This window comes from Onychomys torridus, chromosome 2, assembly GCF_903995425.1.
Source record: "Onychomys torridus chromosome 2, mOncTor1.1, whole genome shotgun sequence".
NCBI classification, from domain to species: Eukaryota; Metazoa; Chordata; class Mammalia; order Rodentia; family Cricetidae; genus Onychomys; species Onychomys torridus.
Genome location: NC_050444.1, coordinates 3,808,021 through 3,826,821, shown reverse-complemented (window position 1 = coordinate 3,826,821; position 18,801 = coordinate 3,808,021). Strand labels below are relative to the sequence as shown.

The 18,801-nt window shown below is 42.3% G+C and overlaps 1 protein-coding gene across 6 annotated transcripts in view; it reads right to left on the bottom strand.

Moving 5' to 3' along the window:
* Rgs20 (regulator of G protein signaling 20) overlaps window positions 1–18,801 on the bottom strand; it is a 142,285-nt gene that overhangs the window by 10,028 nt on the left and 113,456 nt on the right. For 5 of the 6 annotated variants that reach the window (XM_036179581.1, XM_036179576.1, XM_036179578.1 and 2 more), the window contains 2 exons: window positions 8,228–8,382; window positions 3,750–3,833 (listed from right to left, as the gene is read on the bottom strand). In XM_036179581.1, coding sequence (XP_036035474.1) covers window positions 3,750–3,833; window positions 8,228–8,382 — 239 coding nt within the window. Of the gene's footprint in view, window positions 1–3,749; window positions 3,834–8,227; window positions 8,383–12,792; window positions 12,903–18,801 lie in introns of those variants that run through there. The other variant, XM_036179577.1, reaches the window with a different exon arrangement.

Sequence of the window (18,801 nt, the reverse complement as noted above, 5' to 3'; positions counted from 1 at the left end):
ACCTCAGGCTGACCTCAAATTCTTGACCTCCTGCCACAGCCTTCCAAGTGATTGCATGGAGGCTTACATTGCCATGCCTCACTTCCTTCTTCCTTCCTACCTTTCATTTCTTCAAACGAGTTAGAGCTCATTCCTCCATGTTTTACTATGGACAGCTTTAACATCTAAAATTCTTCCAGCTTTCAACTGAATGTTGTTTTATTGACTCTTTTGTAGTGCACTACTTGATAGGAAGTCACAACATGACCACAGGGTTGCGCTTGACTGGCGGACCGCCTAGTTATTTCCAGTTCAAAATAGCCATTTCCGGTCAAAACATCTTGTGTGACTAGGACTCCATGGCTGCATAAAGCGTGCGAGGCCATGTAATCTACGTGCATGCATGGAATAGCCACATTTGTTCCTGTACACATGCACTTTAAAAAGCTGGTGCCATTTTGCACAGGTCTCTTCTCTTCTCCTCTCTTCCTTTTCTCTTGACCACGTGTATGTTTCACACAGGCCTGTCACGTCTGTCTCTTCCTATCCTATATTAATAAACAGCTCCTCTGTGGATTTGTCGTGTTCGGGACATTTTCTCATGGGGTAAGAGCGCCAAAATAACTAACACTACTGTCTTTCAATTTTGTAATCTTGGACCAGGAGCCCATTTTTGTTTGACCTAATCTATGTGAAGTCTGGGATAAAAACTAAGGATGTCTGTCATTCCTTCAGCCAGGGACGGCTTTTGGGATCTCAGAAGAGTTGCTGGCCTAGGACTCCTTAAATTCCTTTCGGGGATCTGGGAATTTAGTCAATGTCTGCTCTCATGGTTCCAGGCATAGATGCTGTCAGCTTATCCAGATAAAGTCACCATGGATGACAATATCGCAGGTGAGAAGGCATTGACCCTTCCTACCCACTGAGGATCACCACTTAGCAAAGTGATCATGTTGCTGATGTGGGTTTCAGCTGAAAGAACCTGAGAGGAACCAGCATTCTGAGAGGACCCTACATACTGCCAACCTACGAAAGAATCCACAGGAAGAATGTGAAATATGATTTCCATTCACCATGCATTGTTTTTTAATACCATTGTAAAGTCCCGTTTAAGCAATCTATACTTTCTTAGAGAAAGATGCCATTTTGCCTTCCTGAGCTAAGCAGTCACAACTCAGGCCTCAATTTACTTACTGAGTTTTGTTTTCCAAGTATTTTATTATTTCCTTATTTTTTGTACAACCTTTAAAATGCATGCAAAAACTAAGGTTTTGCAGTGAGAAACTCTATGATCTGCAAGTCAGAAAGATAAATCTTAGTATTATTTTGTTTTATTTTGCCTTGGTGCTGAAAATTTAACACAGGGCCTCATGCAGGCTGATTGAGGGTGAAGTTTATATACCAAAAATTTGATACATAGATGTCCTAGTTAGCTTTAATTGTCAACTTGATCCAGCCTAGAGTCATCTGATAGAAGGAAAGCCCCATAGAGGAATTGACTACAACAGCTTGTCTTGTGGGCATGTCTGTGGGGATTGTCTTGATTGTTAATTGATGTGGGAGGGCCCAGTCCACTGTGGGCTGCACAATTTCCTAGGCTGTGTCAGGAACTGAGCCTGAGCCAGAAGATGAATCTGTTGCAGGTGGACTGGAGATAAGGGCTAGGGTCCCAGTGTGGCTCAGACCACTAGGGGAGAGCACAGGCACCGAAGCAGTCACCCAGGTTCAGCACCAAATGTGAGTGTGTTACAGCTCTGCAGCTCCAGGTACAGCCTGACTTCCTGACAAGTCAGGATTCCTTTCTCCCCAGAGCTGCAACTCTCTCACCTAGCACCTAAGCAGATCTTCAGTCACAGACAGACTGTGCTATAGGCCTGGGGCTGTGTCTCATCTGTGAAGCATCTGCTTAGCACTGTGAGCATCTGCCCCCAAAAGCAGACATTTTATCACTCTGTGTTTTATTAATTGGGTATGACTTAGAACAAAGCCAGCTACACTGGATACTTCCCTTTAGCCAGGCTGTGTTACAAGTGCCTCACTTCTCTACTCAGTATTCACAACTACCCTTGATTGGCTTAGCCACAACAAACTGTTATCATCCTTGCTTTACGAACACACAAATGAAGGCAGAATGTGGCCATTATTAAGCCAGGGCTGAAGGCCACACAAGCAGGACAACCAGCTTTCTGCATCTTGCCTGCCCTAGTGCTTGGGAGTCAGGGCACAGAATACAGTGCCTTGGGGTCTGTGAGACACTTGCTGTTTCTGACAAATTCATTACTGTGGGAAGTGGGCCAGGGGTGTTACTGTATCTTCCAGACTTTGAAAACCTGGGCAAATATACATAAGGTAAAGATGAAAGGAAGATTACATAACCGGATGGTCTACTAGTCTATCTTGGGATAAACAAGTTAACAGAAAACCATTTGAACAATGCCATTAGGATGTTTGTCTAATGTCTGCAGTTATAAAGGCATAATGTTAAGAATAGGTGTAAAGGGGCTGGAGAGATGTGACTCAGCAGTTAGTAGTGCTGGCTGTTCTTGTAGGGGACCTAGGGATTGGTTCCCAGCACCCATGCAGTAGCTCAGCCTTCTGTAACTCCAGTCCCAGGGGACGCAACACCCCTTCCTGATATTCATAGGCACCGGGCATGCACCTGGTGTACATATATACATGCAACCAAAATACTCACATACATGAAATAAATATTTAAGAAAGAGTAAAATAAAGAATAAGTGTAAGAATAGTTAAAAGAAGGTAAATCCATAGGAAATTTGATAGAAGAAAGAAAAGAGTCAAGGGAAGAAACAAACAGAAAAGCAATACAAAGGTCGGTGTAGAGGTGGCATCAGGAGGGCTGGAAGATCCAACAGATCTGGGGCTCCCAACTCACTCCTGCATCAAATACCCCAAAATTAAACATTAAAAATGGAAACATTAAATTAAAGGTAAAAATATTACATTATGTATTTTTTCTTCAAAATACTTAGATTTTAAACGGCAGATTGCTGGTGGTTTCCACTGAATTCAAATACTCTCTTTTGCAGGGCAGGGGGCTTACAGACCCAGGCATCCAGGAAGCAGAAGTGTGAGATATTGCACATTACTGTACAAGCAGTCATGGCTGCTAGGCAGGGACTCTTAGACCCCCAATACCTATGAGTTGTGCAAAGAGCTTCAGGGATGCAGCTTTTGTGAGCTGTCACCTGTATTGAGTGGGCTTTGTGATGAATCTGCCTTAGAGTCACCCATGTTTCTGCAGGTAACCCCTTGCCTATGATCATGTGAATAACTCCAATACACTCACTGGTTCTTTGATCTGCCGACAGTGCCCCATCTGGGGTAGATGTTGATTCATGTCTTCCAGGAAAAGTCATACAATATTTCAGCCATTTAGAACCATTTTGTAACTGAAAAATGTAATTCTTCGATTTTCCTGAAGACCAACTATGAGGTATCATTATATATTTTACTTTTAAAGTTATATATAAAATCACATCATGCATTGTTATGGGTTGTCAGGAGGGATCAACTTCTATTTGTGATTCAGCATTGGAACCGAAGAGTGAGCTGACTTCTCCCCCTGTTATGAAATGAATTAAAAGGAATTCTACAGGGGAAATTCAAAGCCACATTGAGATCTGATGTTACTAAATGGTAGTTATGGGAAAATGTATGTGTTCTGTTGAAACTTACAATGCAAAAAGTAAAAGGGGGATGCTGACATCTCTGTCAGTAGTGTGAGATAATAAAATGCAGGAGTTCACCTTTCTTCACAAGCCGGAATGTCTGTTCTGAGTTCGTGGGAGGCTCTCCCTGGTCTCTGGTCTTCCTGGTTTCTGACAGTGAGGCTGTAAGAAACAAGACAATTACGTGTTGACTGAGATATTTGAATAAATGTATTTCCTAAATGAATATATTTAAGATAGTTTTAGATACTCAAATAAAATTAATTTTTTTAAAGATGTGACTCTGATTGATATTTTTAAGAAGACCGAAAGTGGTCTGGGGAGATGGCTGGGTGGTAAGAAGCACTTGCCGCAGAGAGCAGGGGTTCAGTTCCCAGCACCCACCTGGAGGCTCATGTTCCAGGGGAATAGAGATACTTTTCTGACTTTTGTAGACACCAGTCACACATGTGGTACTAGCATATGTGCAGTACATACAAATAAAAAATAAAAATAAATAAATCTTTTAAAAATGAAAACAAGTCGGGGTGGTGATACACGCCTTCACTCCTAGCACTTGGAAGGCAGAGGCAGGTCTGTCTATCTCTATGAGTCCTAGGCCGCACAGTGAGACCCTGTCTCAAAAATCAAGACAAACAAAGAAAATGAGTTTTGTTTTTTGTTTCAATAGGGCTGGTGAGATGGCTCAGAGAGTAGAAGGTCTCACTGCCAAAACACTTTTCTTACCATTTGAGGAACCAACTCTTTTCCTGGGCAGCTGGACCAGTGCACACTCCTGGTATGGAGCAGGGCTCTTAAGGGATCCTTTCCCAACTGCTGTCAGCTCGGTGGGTGTGAAATGTCAGTTGAGTTTGATTTGCATTTACTAAAGGCTGATCTTGTCCAGATACTCTCCATGTATTTTTCTCTGAAAACATGTCTTTTTCTATTCCTTGACGTTTAAATATCAGTTTATCTTTTACTTTCGAGATATACGGCTTTATATGTTCCAAAGATTTTATTGTTGTGCACATGGGTGTCTTGCCTGCAATGTTGTGTGACATTGTGGAAGTGGAAGAGACTGTCAAGTCTTCTCTTATTCTTGACTTATTTATCAGGAAGTCTTCAGAATCCCAACAGCTTAAAATAGAGTTTTGTTTTGATGCTGAAGACCAAACCCAGTACTTCAGCAAGAGTGAGCATGTGTTTTACCCCTGAACAATCCTCTGAACCTCTAAAAATGAATTTTTATCATTGATGATTGAAGCTTTTTGTTTTGCTACTGTATTATTAGTGCTTCTGTTCATTTTTCTATGCTTTTCCTAAGCATTTTATCTTATGAATGTCTTTTAGCCTGCTTTTAGAAATCAGCTTTGTAATTTTTTTTTAGTGTGTGTGTGTCTCAGAGAGAGAGAGACGAATCTATTTTTATATAAGTACAAAATCATTAAAAATGCAGGAATCCTTTTGACTTATTTCAATAAATAATGTTTTTTAAAAATGAAACAAAACAAAAACCTTTGAGAGGCACTGGGGTGGCATCCTATCTGGGGGAGCATTTATCCTGCATGACTTCCTGGCTTCTTTGTAAGCAGAAAGTCATACCCATGACTACACAGTGGGTATGAAAAAGCAAAGAAAAAGGAATTATGAATTTGACACAAGGCTGCAAAGAGAATTGGAAGCTATATTGTGAACTCAATAAAGCAAAATTTCCTTGAGCTTTCACATTTTCCATCTTATTTTGCTAAAGCAGAAATAGTTTAAAGGAGACAATGTACTCTAGAGAAAAGGCACAGGATATTCTTTTGGTTCACTGTATTTATGGGGGTCTTCTGTGGCTGTTACCCTGGAAGAGAATGATGAACACAAGCCAAAGCTCTGCTTGGTATACTTCAGCAATGTTAAGACTCAGGGCTTCCCTTTCCAGTGAGAAAGGAGGGGGACACCCTCCAGCATTACAGAAAACAATTAAAGTTTATTGCTTTATTAGCATATGTTAATTATATGACATCTTCACACATGCATATAACATGTTTTGATCATATTCATCTCTTTACCCTCCCTTGTCCCTTTCGTGTTCCCCCTGACCCCCTTTCTGTTTCCAACTAGTCCTTCTACTTTTATGCCCCTTTTCTATCTTTTGGGTGGCCCAGTCAATGAGTTAGAGAGTTGCTTACACGAGCATGGGTGAAGTGCTATTCACAGGAGCATGCACAACTCACCAGTAGCTAAAAAGTTTATATTTTAGAGGATAAAAATCTGAGTGCTTCACAACCATGTGATCTATGCACATGCATGGAGTAGCCACATGAGCCTGTGTGCGCAGGCACGCCCAGCCTTTATAAGCTGTGCAATATTCCCGACTCCACTCTTTATTCACGTGTGTATTCCACAGGCCTGTTATGTCTGTCTCTCATTCCTATTTTAATAAAATTCTTGTTAATGGATTCTGTCGTGTTTCTTGTCATTTCCTCGCTGGGTAAGAGCACTGCCAAATAACTAACAGCTTCCCTTTATATTAGAAGGCCATCAGTTGGAATTCTGAGATGAATGTTGTTGAGGCTTAGGAAAATATTGCTAGTTATCTTTCTAGAAAATTTACTATGTATACCAACACAGACACATCTTCAAAGTATGCTGGGGGTGGGGGAGTCAAGGAAATTGAATTGTTTTCCACTGATGTGATATCAACACATTATATTTCAGGATAATAATGAATCCATTATGTAGTTGGAGAGCTTTTCTCCAGGTTCCACTAAGCCCCAGCAGTCCAGTAGCCCACTTACAAAATGAACACACAGACACTTATATTATTTAAACTGCTTGAGCATTGGCTCAGGCCTGCTATTATTGTCTAGCTCTTACTCTTACATTTAACCCATTTCTATTAATCTATACTTTGCCACGTGGCTCATGGCTTACCTGTACCTTACATCTCACTTGTCATGGCAGTTGCGGCCTCTCTCTCAGCCCCGCCTTGTAGGCGTGACCATTACTGAAGCCTCAGTGGGGGTTGGAACTTCCAGGCCAAGGCTGGAATGGCTACCCACTACACCATTAATTTTGGGAAAAAATTCTTCTCAATACACATAAACTTTATTGTGTATTTCCCTTACTCTGAGTCCCAGAGATAACCATCAAGCTTAATTTGTCCATTGTTCTTGTTCATTGTTAGGCTACTGTGCACACATATGCATCTTAGCATCTTAGATGTTGTATAAGCATTATTTTCTGTGCACACATATGCATCTTGATGTTGTATAAGCATTATTTTCTGTGCACACATATGCATCTTAGATGTTGTATAAGCACTCTTTTCTGTGCACACATATGCATCTTAGATGTATAAGCACTATTTTCTGTGCACACATATGCATCTTGATGTTGTATAAGCACTCTTTTCTGTGCACACATATGCATCTTAGATGTTGTATAAGCACTATTTTCTGTGCACACATATGCATGCATCTTAGATGTTGTAGAAGCACTTTTTCACAGTATCCATTGTTCCAGAATTGCTTTCCTCCCTGTAGCACATGAGTTTAAATGACAATGGCAGGAAGACACCACGAGGCATGGATCCACATATTTCTTGTTTGTGAACTATGGAACCACTTTCCATTTTCTCATGGAGACTGAGGCCATAGCAAATCCCCATAGACATTCTTTCTGCATGTGTTTCATTTTTTCTTAGAGGGCTTTCTAGGTGCACATTTAGAAGGGTGTATATTCAACTTGCATTTTTTTTTCTTTTTGAGGCAGAGTCTCTCTGTATCTCTGGCTGTACTGGAACACACTATGTAGATCAGGTTAGCCTTGAACTCACAGAGATTTGCCTGTCTTTTCACACCACCCCCACCCCAGTACTGGGGTTTAAGGTGTGTGCACAACAGGCTATCAACTTGCATTTATCTTGATCTTATTGGCATGAGCACATATAGATTACCTATTCTGTGTCACTTCATTTGCTTGTTTCTCATTTGGTCATTTTATGTTCTGACACTCTTTGTATATTATGGATATGAATTCTTTATTGTATATGTGTGGGGTACCCATGCATGTGTGTATGCATGTGGAGTCCACAGACAACATCAAGTAGCTTTCCTCAGGAGCTACCTACCTTGGGTTTTTGTTTTGGATTTTTGAGACAAGGTCTCTCATTGGCTGAAGCTAGACTGGCTGGCCAGTGAGTGTCTGGGATCCGCCGGCCTCATTCTGGATGCTGGAACACAGGTCTGGGATTACAGCCATCATGCCAAATTTGGGATTCTTTTTTCTGTTCTTTTCTTTCTTTCTTTCAAAAAAAAAACTTTTTTAAAAGCGTATTTCTTTTATATGGAATGGTATTTTGCCTGCATATGTGTCTCTGTGAGGGTGTTGGATCCCCTGGAACTGGAGTTCCAGACAGTTGTGAGCTGCCATGTGGGTACTGGGAATTGAATCCAGAGGCCTTTGGAAGGGCAGCCTGGGCTACAAACAAGCCAAACCAAACCCTACTTCCCAGTTGTGTCATAAATAGGCTGCAGTCAAAGGCACCTCCCGCCAGCACCTTAGTAAAAAGCCCCCAGTGTTACCAAGAACAGCTGCAGCAGCAGCACCAGCAAAAGCAGCAGGCATTGGAGCCTCGGCTACCCGTGCCCTGCTGGCTTGGGATGGAGCCCTCGGTCTCGGTCTCGCTTCCTCTGCACATCTGCTGCATCCGCATCTCAGTCCTCTTGTATCCCACAGGCTGCAAAAGAAAAAAAAAAAATCAGTTGCGATTTAAACCCAGGTGTTTGTCTGTTTGGTTCACAAAGAAGACACAACATGATACCCACGCCATTTTTGCATACTGGTCTTTGGGCTCTGATGAAACCTTATTTAGCAAAGTTAATGCATGGTGTAAGTTCCAGGAATAAAATAGAGAACAGGCTTGCCCTTACATAGCTTACTAAGTGAGGCAAATTAGTTTACAGAGGTCACTGGTAAGTTTTGACCACAGAATCATTTCTGGGATTTAGATTCCCTCTGTACAGAAACAGAGTAGAGCGGTTAAAAGGGACAGTACAACCACACTTGCCGAGGACTCTGAGCACAGAGATGGATGGATACGAGCTATGCTAAAAAAGATCAGCCACACTAATATAGCCCTCTGAAAACATTTGGAGGAGGTGGCAATGTGTGCCTCAGGTCTAAAGCCACATCCTTACATGCTACTAACATCTTCACTAGCTGTGTGGTGTTTTACAAGAGCCCTAACTCTCCACCAGCAGCATAGTGCTAAGAACACTGCTTACTATATAGCAATTGCATAGTATTTCCCAGGAAGCCACCAGCCTGAGCCCTGCCCAGTCCTTGGAGGGACAGTGCTCTTGTTCATCTCCACAGGTTCAAAGCCATCAAACAGATCTGGCGGCCTTCAGCCTGTTTGTTGTTGATGCAGATTAGAAGATCAAATGACAGAGGTGGGCACACAAGCAGCGTAAGAAAGGAGAAATTGCTATATCCAATTTTCCTTTTGAAAACTTTTAACTCTTGATGGAACTAACTGAAAGCTAAACACACACACACACACACACACACACACATACACCTTAAATAGGACTTTAGAATTAAGTGCTAGATTTGTTTATTCCTGTTGACTGTGATGTAATCCTATGTGCAACTGGATTCATTCATTCATTCATTCATTCATTCATTCATTCAGAAATGAGGTCTTGCTATATTGCTCAGGCTGGCCCTGAACTCATGCTCAAATGCTCCTCCTGCCTGAGCCCTATTTATGAAGAATGGCATGGCATCTGGATTTTTTTAATTAGTCGGGCACATAAGAAGAACTAGCAAATGGCTTCCTGACTCTTTACACTCACAATACCCAGATACTGCTCCATAGCACCTTAGACTGGACTGAGCAGGCCAAGGTTTACAAGCCTGTGTAGTGTTCTTGGTCAGAAGGAAGCAGAGATATTTGCCAAATTCTCTACTATGTTCTATCCCTGGGAGATGGTGTCAAGACAGAAAGAGTCTCAAATGAGCAGAAACACCAGGCACCAGGCTCTCAGCTCATCTGTGGCGTAGCAACAGAAACACAGGCCAACAAGGGCTTATTTCACTTCAGGACACTGAGGCACAAGGAGGAGTTCACACAATTCCCAAAGATGTTCACAGCCCAACATCTCCAGATAGCTGTTATGTTCTAAGAGATTTTGATACAACTTTCAGAGACAACAAGAAGGATCCATTTTTTCTCTGGGATGCAGGGCAGGTGTCCAGCCTTGGCTAAAGCAGTGGAGAACACAACTTAAATCAAAAACCTATATTGAGGGCTGGAGAGACGGCTCAGAGGTTAAGAGCACTGACTGCTCTTCCAGAGGTCCTGAGTTCAATTCCCAGCAACCACATGGTGGCTCACAGCCATCTGTAATGAGATCTGGTGCCCTCTTCTGGCCTGCAGACATACATGCTGTATACATAATAAATAAACAAATCTTTAAAAAAAAACCCTATATTGATATGTTCTTATTATAAGCTTTCCTTCCATATTTATTTTCCTATACATCATCAACAAGAAAATTTGGTGGTCTTTCCACTGTGCCCTGGCTGCCTCACCAAAAAGCTGTCAAACAAGCAGCCAGCTAAATCACCCTCAGATTAGTACTAAAGGTTTGAAGGCACGGGTTGAAGAAACTCCTAGGAAACAACTGCAACTTGTTGCTCCTGCTCCTGAAGGGCCAGCCCCAACCACAACTGTTTCTAACAGTTGGCACTGGACTGCTTGCAACCACATGCCTCAGCACAGTCTAGCAGGATCTGAAGCCATTTACACTTAGGCCAGAGTGGAGCATGTCCCTGGTAGCTGAGCAAAGGGACTGTTTGGATTGGTGCAGAAGGGACAATGTTAGGATTGGTGGAAGCACAGACCTCCAAGTGCACGAAAGATTTGATGAGACTGGCACAATATCCCTTCAGCAGCTATTTGGACCTGCAGTTCTGCCCACCAAGTGAGCCAGGAGACCCTCCTGTGCCATCTCCCCTGTGGCAACAAAAGGCAGTGGTCTCTTCCTGCCTGCTTTTGGGAGACTGAGGCTGAGCTGGTAACACAAAGAAGGCAGCAGGGCAGCAGAGACAGTGGAGCAGTGGTACTCCAGGCAGAGACAGGAACACCACCCTGACAAGCAGCAGGTGTGGAGCTGAGCAACCCAGAGTGAGCAGGAGCACTCAAGTGCTGGCTGCACTGACAGCTCCAACCTGGAGAGAGCTGCAAGACCAGCTGCAGTCGGAAGCAGAGGCAGCAAAGGTGGCAACTGTGGTAGGATCATAATAAAAGAAGAGGAGGAGCAGGAGGAGGAGGAAGAGGAGGAGGAGGAGGAAGAGGAGGAGCAGGAGGAGGAGGAAGAGGAGGAGCAGGAGGAGGAGGAAGAGAAGCAGATAGAGGGGAGAAGAGCAGACTAAAGGATAAAAGTCTGTGAAAAGCCAGAGAAGAAAAACTACAGTCTGTGGCCATGAGAAAAGTTCAAGAAATCTGTCAAACTTTTGGAAGTCCCTGAAACCCCAGGCCTGAGTGCTGTCACCCTAACACTGCCAAGAGCTGAGGAATCTTGAGGTGCCAGACCTTCTTCACACGTGCTGTAACAAACGAGGGTACTGCCTACTGCTTCTTCTGCCTGTCTGCTATACTGTGGACTGTCAAACATGGAAGGACACAAAAACTACCAAAGCCCAGTACTTCAAGTGTTTCTTTGACTACCTCTGATGTCTATCTAGATAAACAAAAGACTCCAGCCAGCTGTTTGAGAATATTGTCTCATTAAAAATAAAAGCCTCAATTGCTCCCCACAGGGGGAAGAATTGTTACACATGATGTTCAAGAATGGTGTTTTTTGTTTGTTTTTCAACAGCCACTTTGGCCAGTGTCTTAGTTAGGGTTTTTCTTGCTGTGAAGAGACACAATGACCACAGCAACTCTAATAAAGAAAACATTTAATTGGGGTGTCTTGCAGTTTCAGAGGTTCAGTCCATTATCATCATGACAGGGAGCAGTGTGCAGGCAGACATCATGCTGGAGTAGTAGCTGAGAGTCCTACATCTTGCAAGCAACAGGAAATGAACTGAGATACTGTGCAGTATCCTCAGCATAGAAAACCTCAAAGACCACTCCACTGTGACACATTTCCTCCAACAAGGCCATACCAACTCCACCAAAGCCACATCTCCTAACAGTGCCACTCCCCATGAGACTATGGGGGCCAAATACATTCAAACTACCACAGCCAGTGTGATGACTGGAGCTGTTGACTGAGTACAGAGCAATCATGGAGAAGATGGAGCAGGTGGTGACAGAGTGTTGGTAGATGAGGCTGGATGCAAAGAATACCAACAGCAAGAGAATCTCAGGCAAGGGCACCTTTACCAAAGATCATATTCTCCAGGTTATTGAAGGCCATGAAGGAGAAGATGAAAAGGCCAGAGCCTGGTAGCTACCCTGCAAAGATGAGGCACATGTACAGGCCAGCTGACAAATGTGTACCTCCATGCTATCCAAAAGTAGCAGGGTCAAGAGACAAGGATTCTGCTAAAAAGATGTCAGTACTGAACAACATCATGTCCCACTATGGATCCAATCCATGACTCTAACAGAGAAAGAGATGCCTGAGAGTTTCCACAATACCAGGTCCACCTAATTAGTGCAAAAAATACCAATTCATTAAAACCTCTTTTATGTATCATCTTAGTCCCCACCCCCAGGTATTGCACATTTTTGTAGACCTACTCTTGAATGATTTTCAAATAAGACATCATTGCTAATATAGTAAGCCACTTCTGCTGCACCCCTACCTCTCTGTGTTTTCTTAGTAGTTTTTGGAGTTTAAGAAAATTAACAATACTGTACTTATCCAACTGATCTAATTGCTTTATAAGTCTTTCTGAAGACTCTTAATTTGCTACATGATCATACCATCTATGAAGGATCACACTTGCCTTTCTACCTCCTGATTCTTTCAAAGATATGAACATCTGTCTTATTTCACTGGTCAGTATAGAAAGTACCAAAATATGGAAATACTGTTGCTCTTTTGACTTCTTCATGATTATTGTGTGTGTGTTATATTTTTAATTTGATTTTTATATGTATCTGCCATCATGTTTGTCTGTGCATCACCTGTGCACTTGGTGCATGAGGAGGCCAGAAGAGACATTGGATCCCCTGGAACTGGAGTTGCAGATCGTTGTGAACCACCGTACGAGTGCTGAGAATCAAACCCATGTCATCTGGAAGAAGAACAACCGCTCTTAACCCTTCCATGATTTTCTTTGATGAGAATATAAGAGTGCTTTCCCGTACATCTGAGAAACTTTTGAAGATATACAACTTTATAAGTTAAGCAAGCTTTCTTCTACTTACATATCAGAAAGTAAGTTGGGTTCCCATCTTATTAGATATGCACATATAGATGTTCCCTCTGTGTGGTACTAGTGCTTTGAACACACTAAACATGCACTCTATGGTGAAGTTACATCTCTAGTTACAAGTTATAGTATTCTATTTGTTTATGCACACCAATTTCTGGTAAAACCAGGAAGAATCTTGATTTTATGAACATATGTTAGAGAATATCCTAAGGTAGGCAAGACCAAATATAACTTTTAACAGTCAAATGTTAAATCCACTAAAAATTTGTTCTCACATATTAAAAAAAAGCTCATTTTTTTTCAGATTTTACTGAATATTTGTATATAGAAGAATGCAAATCGATCTATACTATCACCCTACACAAAACTTAACTCCAAATGGTTCAAACCTCAACATAAAGCAGAACACACCAAACCTGATAGATGAGAAAAGTGGGGAATAGCCTTGAACTCATTGACACAGGAGACCACTTCCTAAACAGAACTCTGATAGTACAGGCACTAGGAACAACAATCAATAAATGGGACCTCATGAAACTGAAAAGCTTCTGTAAGGCAAAGGACACCATTATTTGGACAAAGTAGCAGCCTACAGAATGGGAAAAGATTTTACCAACTCCACATCTGATAAAGGAATAAGATCCAAAATATATAAAAAACTCAAGAAACTAGATATCAAAACCCAAATAATTCAATTTAAAGGTGAGGTATGGGTGGGTTAAGACTTCTGTTGGTCTTTTCTGTGTTGGACACACAGATTGCAAGCCCAGCGCCACTTAGAGATCTTTGGCAACAGTTAAGTCTGTAGCTCTCACATGAATGAGCCTGTATGATAATGAGTATTCAGAGACGGGTAATTCCTGGGGGTGCTCACCAACCTAAGACAGAATACGCCTAAGTGGCCTGGACAGGTGTTTCCATGACGGGTAAGGTGACCTGCTGACAACCCACACAACCTAAGTCAGAAGCTCATTTTTTAGTAAAAGGGGGGACCTGTAGGTCCCTGACCCCCGTTTTGGGTAACTGTTGCCTTGCTTGCCAACCTTGACATTGATATCCTCCCTATGCCAATTCCCTGTGAGATTCCACCCTCCTGAATGCTTAAGGGAAGCTCCCTGTCTGTGTATCCAGCATATTGGGCATTAACAGCTTAGATGCAAGATTCTAAAATATCAGGAGTGGGGGTGGGGATTTAGCTCAATGGTAGAGTGCTTGCCTAGCAAGCTCAAGGCCCAGGGTTTGATCCTAGGCTCCAAAAAACAAACAGACAAACAAACAAACAAACAAACAAACACATCAGAAGCAAACTTCTGCCCTCCAGGGTTCTCCCATTGTGCTGTAAGCCTGTATTTAAGACCTCCTCCCTCCTTCAATAAATGGCATTTGGCATTCAAAATAAAAATAAAAGAAGAAGAAGAAGGAGAAGGAGGAGGAGGAGGAGGAGGAGGAGGAGGAGGAGGAGAAGGAGAAGGAGAAGGAGAAGGAGAAGGAGAAGGAGAAGGAGAAGAAGAAGAAGAGGGGATCAAGATCATGATGGGGAAACCCACAGAGACAGCTGACCGGTACTAGTTGGAGCTCACTGACTCTGGACTGACAGCCTGGGAAACCTGCATGGGACTGAACTAGGCTCGCTGAATGTGGGTGACAGTTATGTGCCTTGATCTACTTGTGGGGTCCCTGGCAGCAGGACCAGGACTTATCCCAGGTGCATGAACTGACTTTTTGGCACCCATTCCCTGTGGTGGGATACCTTGATCAGCCTTGATACAATGGGGAGGGTCTAGGCTCTCCTTCAAGTTGGTATGCCAGACTTTGTTGACTACCGTGGGAGGCCTTACCCACTCTGAGGAGTGGATGGGGGCAGAGTGCGAGGGAGGTGAGGAGGCGGGAGAAGGGGAGGGAGGGGGAACTGGGGTTGATATGTAAAATGAAAAAAATTAATAAATAAATATATTTAAATAAAAAAAAGATGAGGTATGGATCTAAACAGAATTCCCAATAGAAGAAACTCAAATGGCTGAGAAACACTTAAAGGTATGTTCAACATCCTTAGACACCAGAGAAATGCAAATTAATTTTTTTTGTTGTTCTGTTTTTTTGAGACAGGGTTTCTCTGTGTAGTTTTGGTGTCTGTCCTGGATCTTTCTCTGTAGACCAGGCTGGCCTCGAACCCACTGAGATCTGCCTGGCTCTCCCTCCCAAGTGCTGGGATTAAAGGCATTTGCCACCACCACCAGGGCGAGAAATGCAAATTAATACAACTTTGAGATTCCATCTTACACCTGTTAGAATGGCTAAAATCAATAGCATAAATGATGGCTCATGCTGGTGAGAATTTGGAATAAGGAGAACACTCCTCCACTGCTGGTGAAAGTGCAAACTTGTACACACTATGAAATAAATATGGCAGTTCCTGAGGAAGTTGGGAATCAATCTACCTCAAGATCCAGTTATATCACTCTAGTGCTTATATCCAGAGGATGCTTCATCCTACCACAGGGACACTTGCTCAATCATATTCATTGCTCTTTTATTCATAATAGGCAGAAACTGGGAACAACCTAAATGTCCCTCAACAGAGAACAGATAAAGAAAATGAGGTACATTTACACAAGGGAGTACTACTCAGCTCTTTTTTAAAAAATGACATCATAAAATGTACAGACATGCCGGGAGGTGGTGGTGCATGCCTTTAATCCCAGCACTTGGGAGGCAGAGCCAGGTGGATCTCTGTGAGTTCGAGGCTAGCCTGGTCTACAGAGCAAGTTCCAGGAAAGGTGCAAAACTACACAGAGAAACCCTGTCTTGAAAAACCAAAAAAAAAAAAAAAAAAGAAAGAAAGAAAAAGAATTGTGCAGACAAACAGATGAAACTAGAAAAAAAAAGTCATCCTGAGTGAGGTAACCCAGACCCAGAAAGATAAATATGGTATGTATTCACTTACATGTGGATATTAGCCTTTAAGTATATGCTAAACAACCTACAATCAGTACACCCAGAGCTCAGGGAACCCTATAGAAGAAGAGATGGAAACAGATGGACCCAGAAGGTAAGGAGGATACCAGGAAAACCTGAAGCAACCATGTTAATAGAGATCAGATTTGATTGAGGAAGAGCTCCCTGAAAATCCTGGCTACATAAGTAAAGAAATAAACCTAAAAAAACCCAAAAAACAAACAAAAAAAAAAAACCCAAACTACAAGACATGAAACGTATATATTACTTGCTCTAAAATAAAACAAAAAAATATTTAACCAATGTGTACAGACCACACATTCCATACTTGTGTTAATACAGATATGCATGTTACCTTTGAATGTTTATGTATTTTCAGAACAAGGGGACCAGCCACCAATGAAAATGAATGGTTCAGGTGATCCAGAATCTCAAAATACCTCTGTTGTAGTTTCCTCAGAGTTCTGCATCCAGAACAGCTTCATGGCTGCTGGCTGAGATGGCCCAGCCTCTCAGACTACTCCAGCCAGGACTTAACCATAATCCTGAATTTTCCCAGGGTCCCCCAAAGATGCCAGTGCCTCCACATAGCAGGAAGCAGTCTAGAGAAAATAATGCCCACGGTCCCAAGAGATGGGTTATGGATGTTTTCATCATTTAAGTTAAGTCCCTTAGGGGCACTGAGAAGAAAAAAGTAACAACTTTTCACCAGAGCTGGAGAAGATCACTACATTTCTGTAGGGGTGTGCCCTTTAGCAGGGTAAAGTGGAAGAAGCAACATCTTTGGCTGGAGGGAAGAAGAAGCAGAGCTCTGCTGGGAAGCTCTCTGAAGTGGGTGGGGAGGGCAACGCTCAGCTGCAAGGGCTCCCTCTAGGAGCAGAGCAGTACTGCTGTATCCTGCAGGGAGAGCATCCTCCCAGCTTGAAGTACAGCCTGGCTTCCCGATGAGTCAGGACACCTTCCCCCAGAACTGTCCTGTTGCAGCTCTAGGCTTCCCGACAAGCCAGGACACCTTTCCCTCCAGAACTGTAACTCTTGCAACCTTCACCACTACATGGTACTGGAACATACTCTGCAGGCTACCAAAGAAGAAAGGTAAACACCAACCTAGCTTAAACTCTTCAATCCACAACAGTAAGCTGCCTCCGAGATACCTGGTGCAATAGGTGGCAAACATTTTGTGGGAGTAATCAAACGATATTTGATTTGAGTTAAGGCCCACTCCATGAAATGGAACCCATACCCAACACTGTTTGGTAGTTAAGAACCTGAAACTATATAGGCCAGAGACCTAGGGTAAAATTACATACTATTGTTTTACTAAATAATGTAGCAATAAAATGATGCCTAACGACATTCTGCTGTACTCATGGGTCAGTGATTTGCTCAGCCATCACCAGAGAAGCATTCTGCTGCAGCAGATGGGAACGAATACAGAAAAGACAGCCAGACACTACACAGAGAGTAAGAGACCTTGGGACACTGAGCCCTTAAAGGAATGTCTTCATCAAATCCCTCCCTTTAGGCTTAGGGAACCCTGTGGAAGGAAAGGTAGAAACAGTGTAAGAGCTACAGGGCATAGAAGACATCAAGGAAACAGGTCTCTAAATCAACATGATCACATATGTGAAGACACAGAGACCGAGGCAGTTTGCCAAGGTCCTGCAAGGGTCTACACTAGATTGGTGTCCTAGAGCTGAAAGGAGAAGTGGACACACGCCCCACCCCTAACCCAGAAGCTTCTACAATTCATAGCCACTTACAAATGAAAAATTAGTTTTCCCCAAGAGAGTCTACTGAGGAAACAAACTATGCTTAAGGGTGGATCCTAGGCCCAGCAGTAGATGGCCAACACAAAATGTGCTGAACAGCATCTTCAGAGGTTTTGTGTATCATAATGCTAAATCAGGGAGTTTTTTTTTTTTTATTTGTTTGTTTGTTTTCTACCTTACAGGTCCTCTGTATACATTATAACTCACAGTTTTGGGTTTTCATAGACATTCTGAGTGTGCAAATGTGGTGTCTCTGCATCAATAAACATTTCTTATGCCTTTTTCTTTGGCTCTTTTTCTTGTTTGGTTGTGTAAGCATATTCCAATTTGTTTATTTTAATTTATCTTATTTTATTATTATTCCTTAGATGTCTGCTTATTTTCTAACAAGAGACAGAAAAGGTGTGATCTGGATGGTAGGGGAGGTTAGGGAAAACAAGGAGAAGTAGGGGAAGGGAAAACTGTAATTAGGATATATAGCATGAAAAATAATCTATTTTCTTTTTCTCTTTTTGGGTTTTTCAAGACACTGTTTCTCTGTATAACCCTGGCTGTCCTAGAATGTTGCCATCTAACCTGCCTCTGCCTCCTGAGTGTTGGGATTAAAAACTTGGAAAAAAAATCTATTAAAAAAAAAAGACAAATATGTAGTGGTATAGGGAAGAGTTTTTTTTGTTTTTGTTTTTGTTTTTTTGTTTTTTTTGTTTTTAATCATAGATTCTCATTGGTCCAGCCTGACTTTGAACATCTGATCCTTCGGTCTCAGCTTCCTGAGTGCTTGAATCATATACTCAGTTAAAAGTTGTATATTTAGTGTCAATAATTTTGGCAAAAAATAAATATTTTAAATGTGTTAGTAATGGATATGAGGCTTAATAGCATGTGTTAAATTTTATGTATCTAGGGAACTCCCATCTGGACCAGAGAGCCCTCAGCTACCATCTGCCCCAGAACTCCCATCTGGACCAGAGGTGAGTGCCTGGGGTTAAAGTCAGAGAGACAACTGCCCCTGGGTCCTACCCCTGGGCATC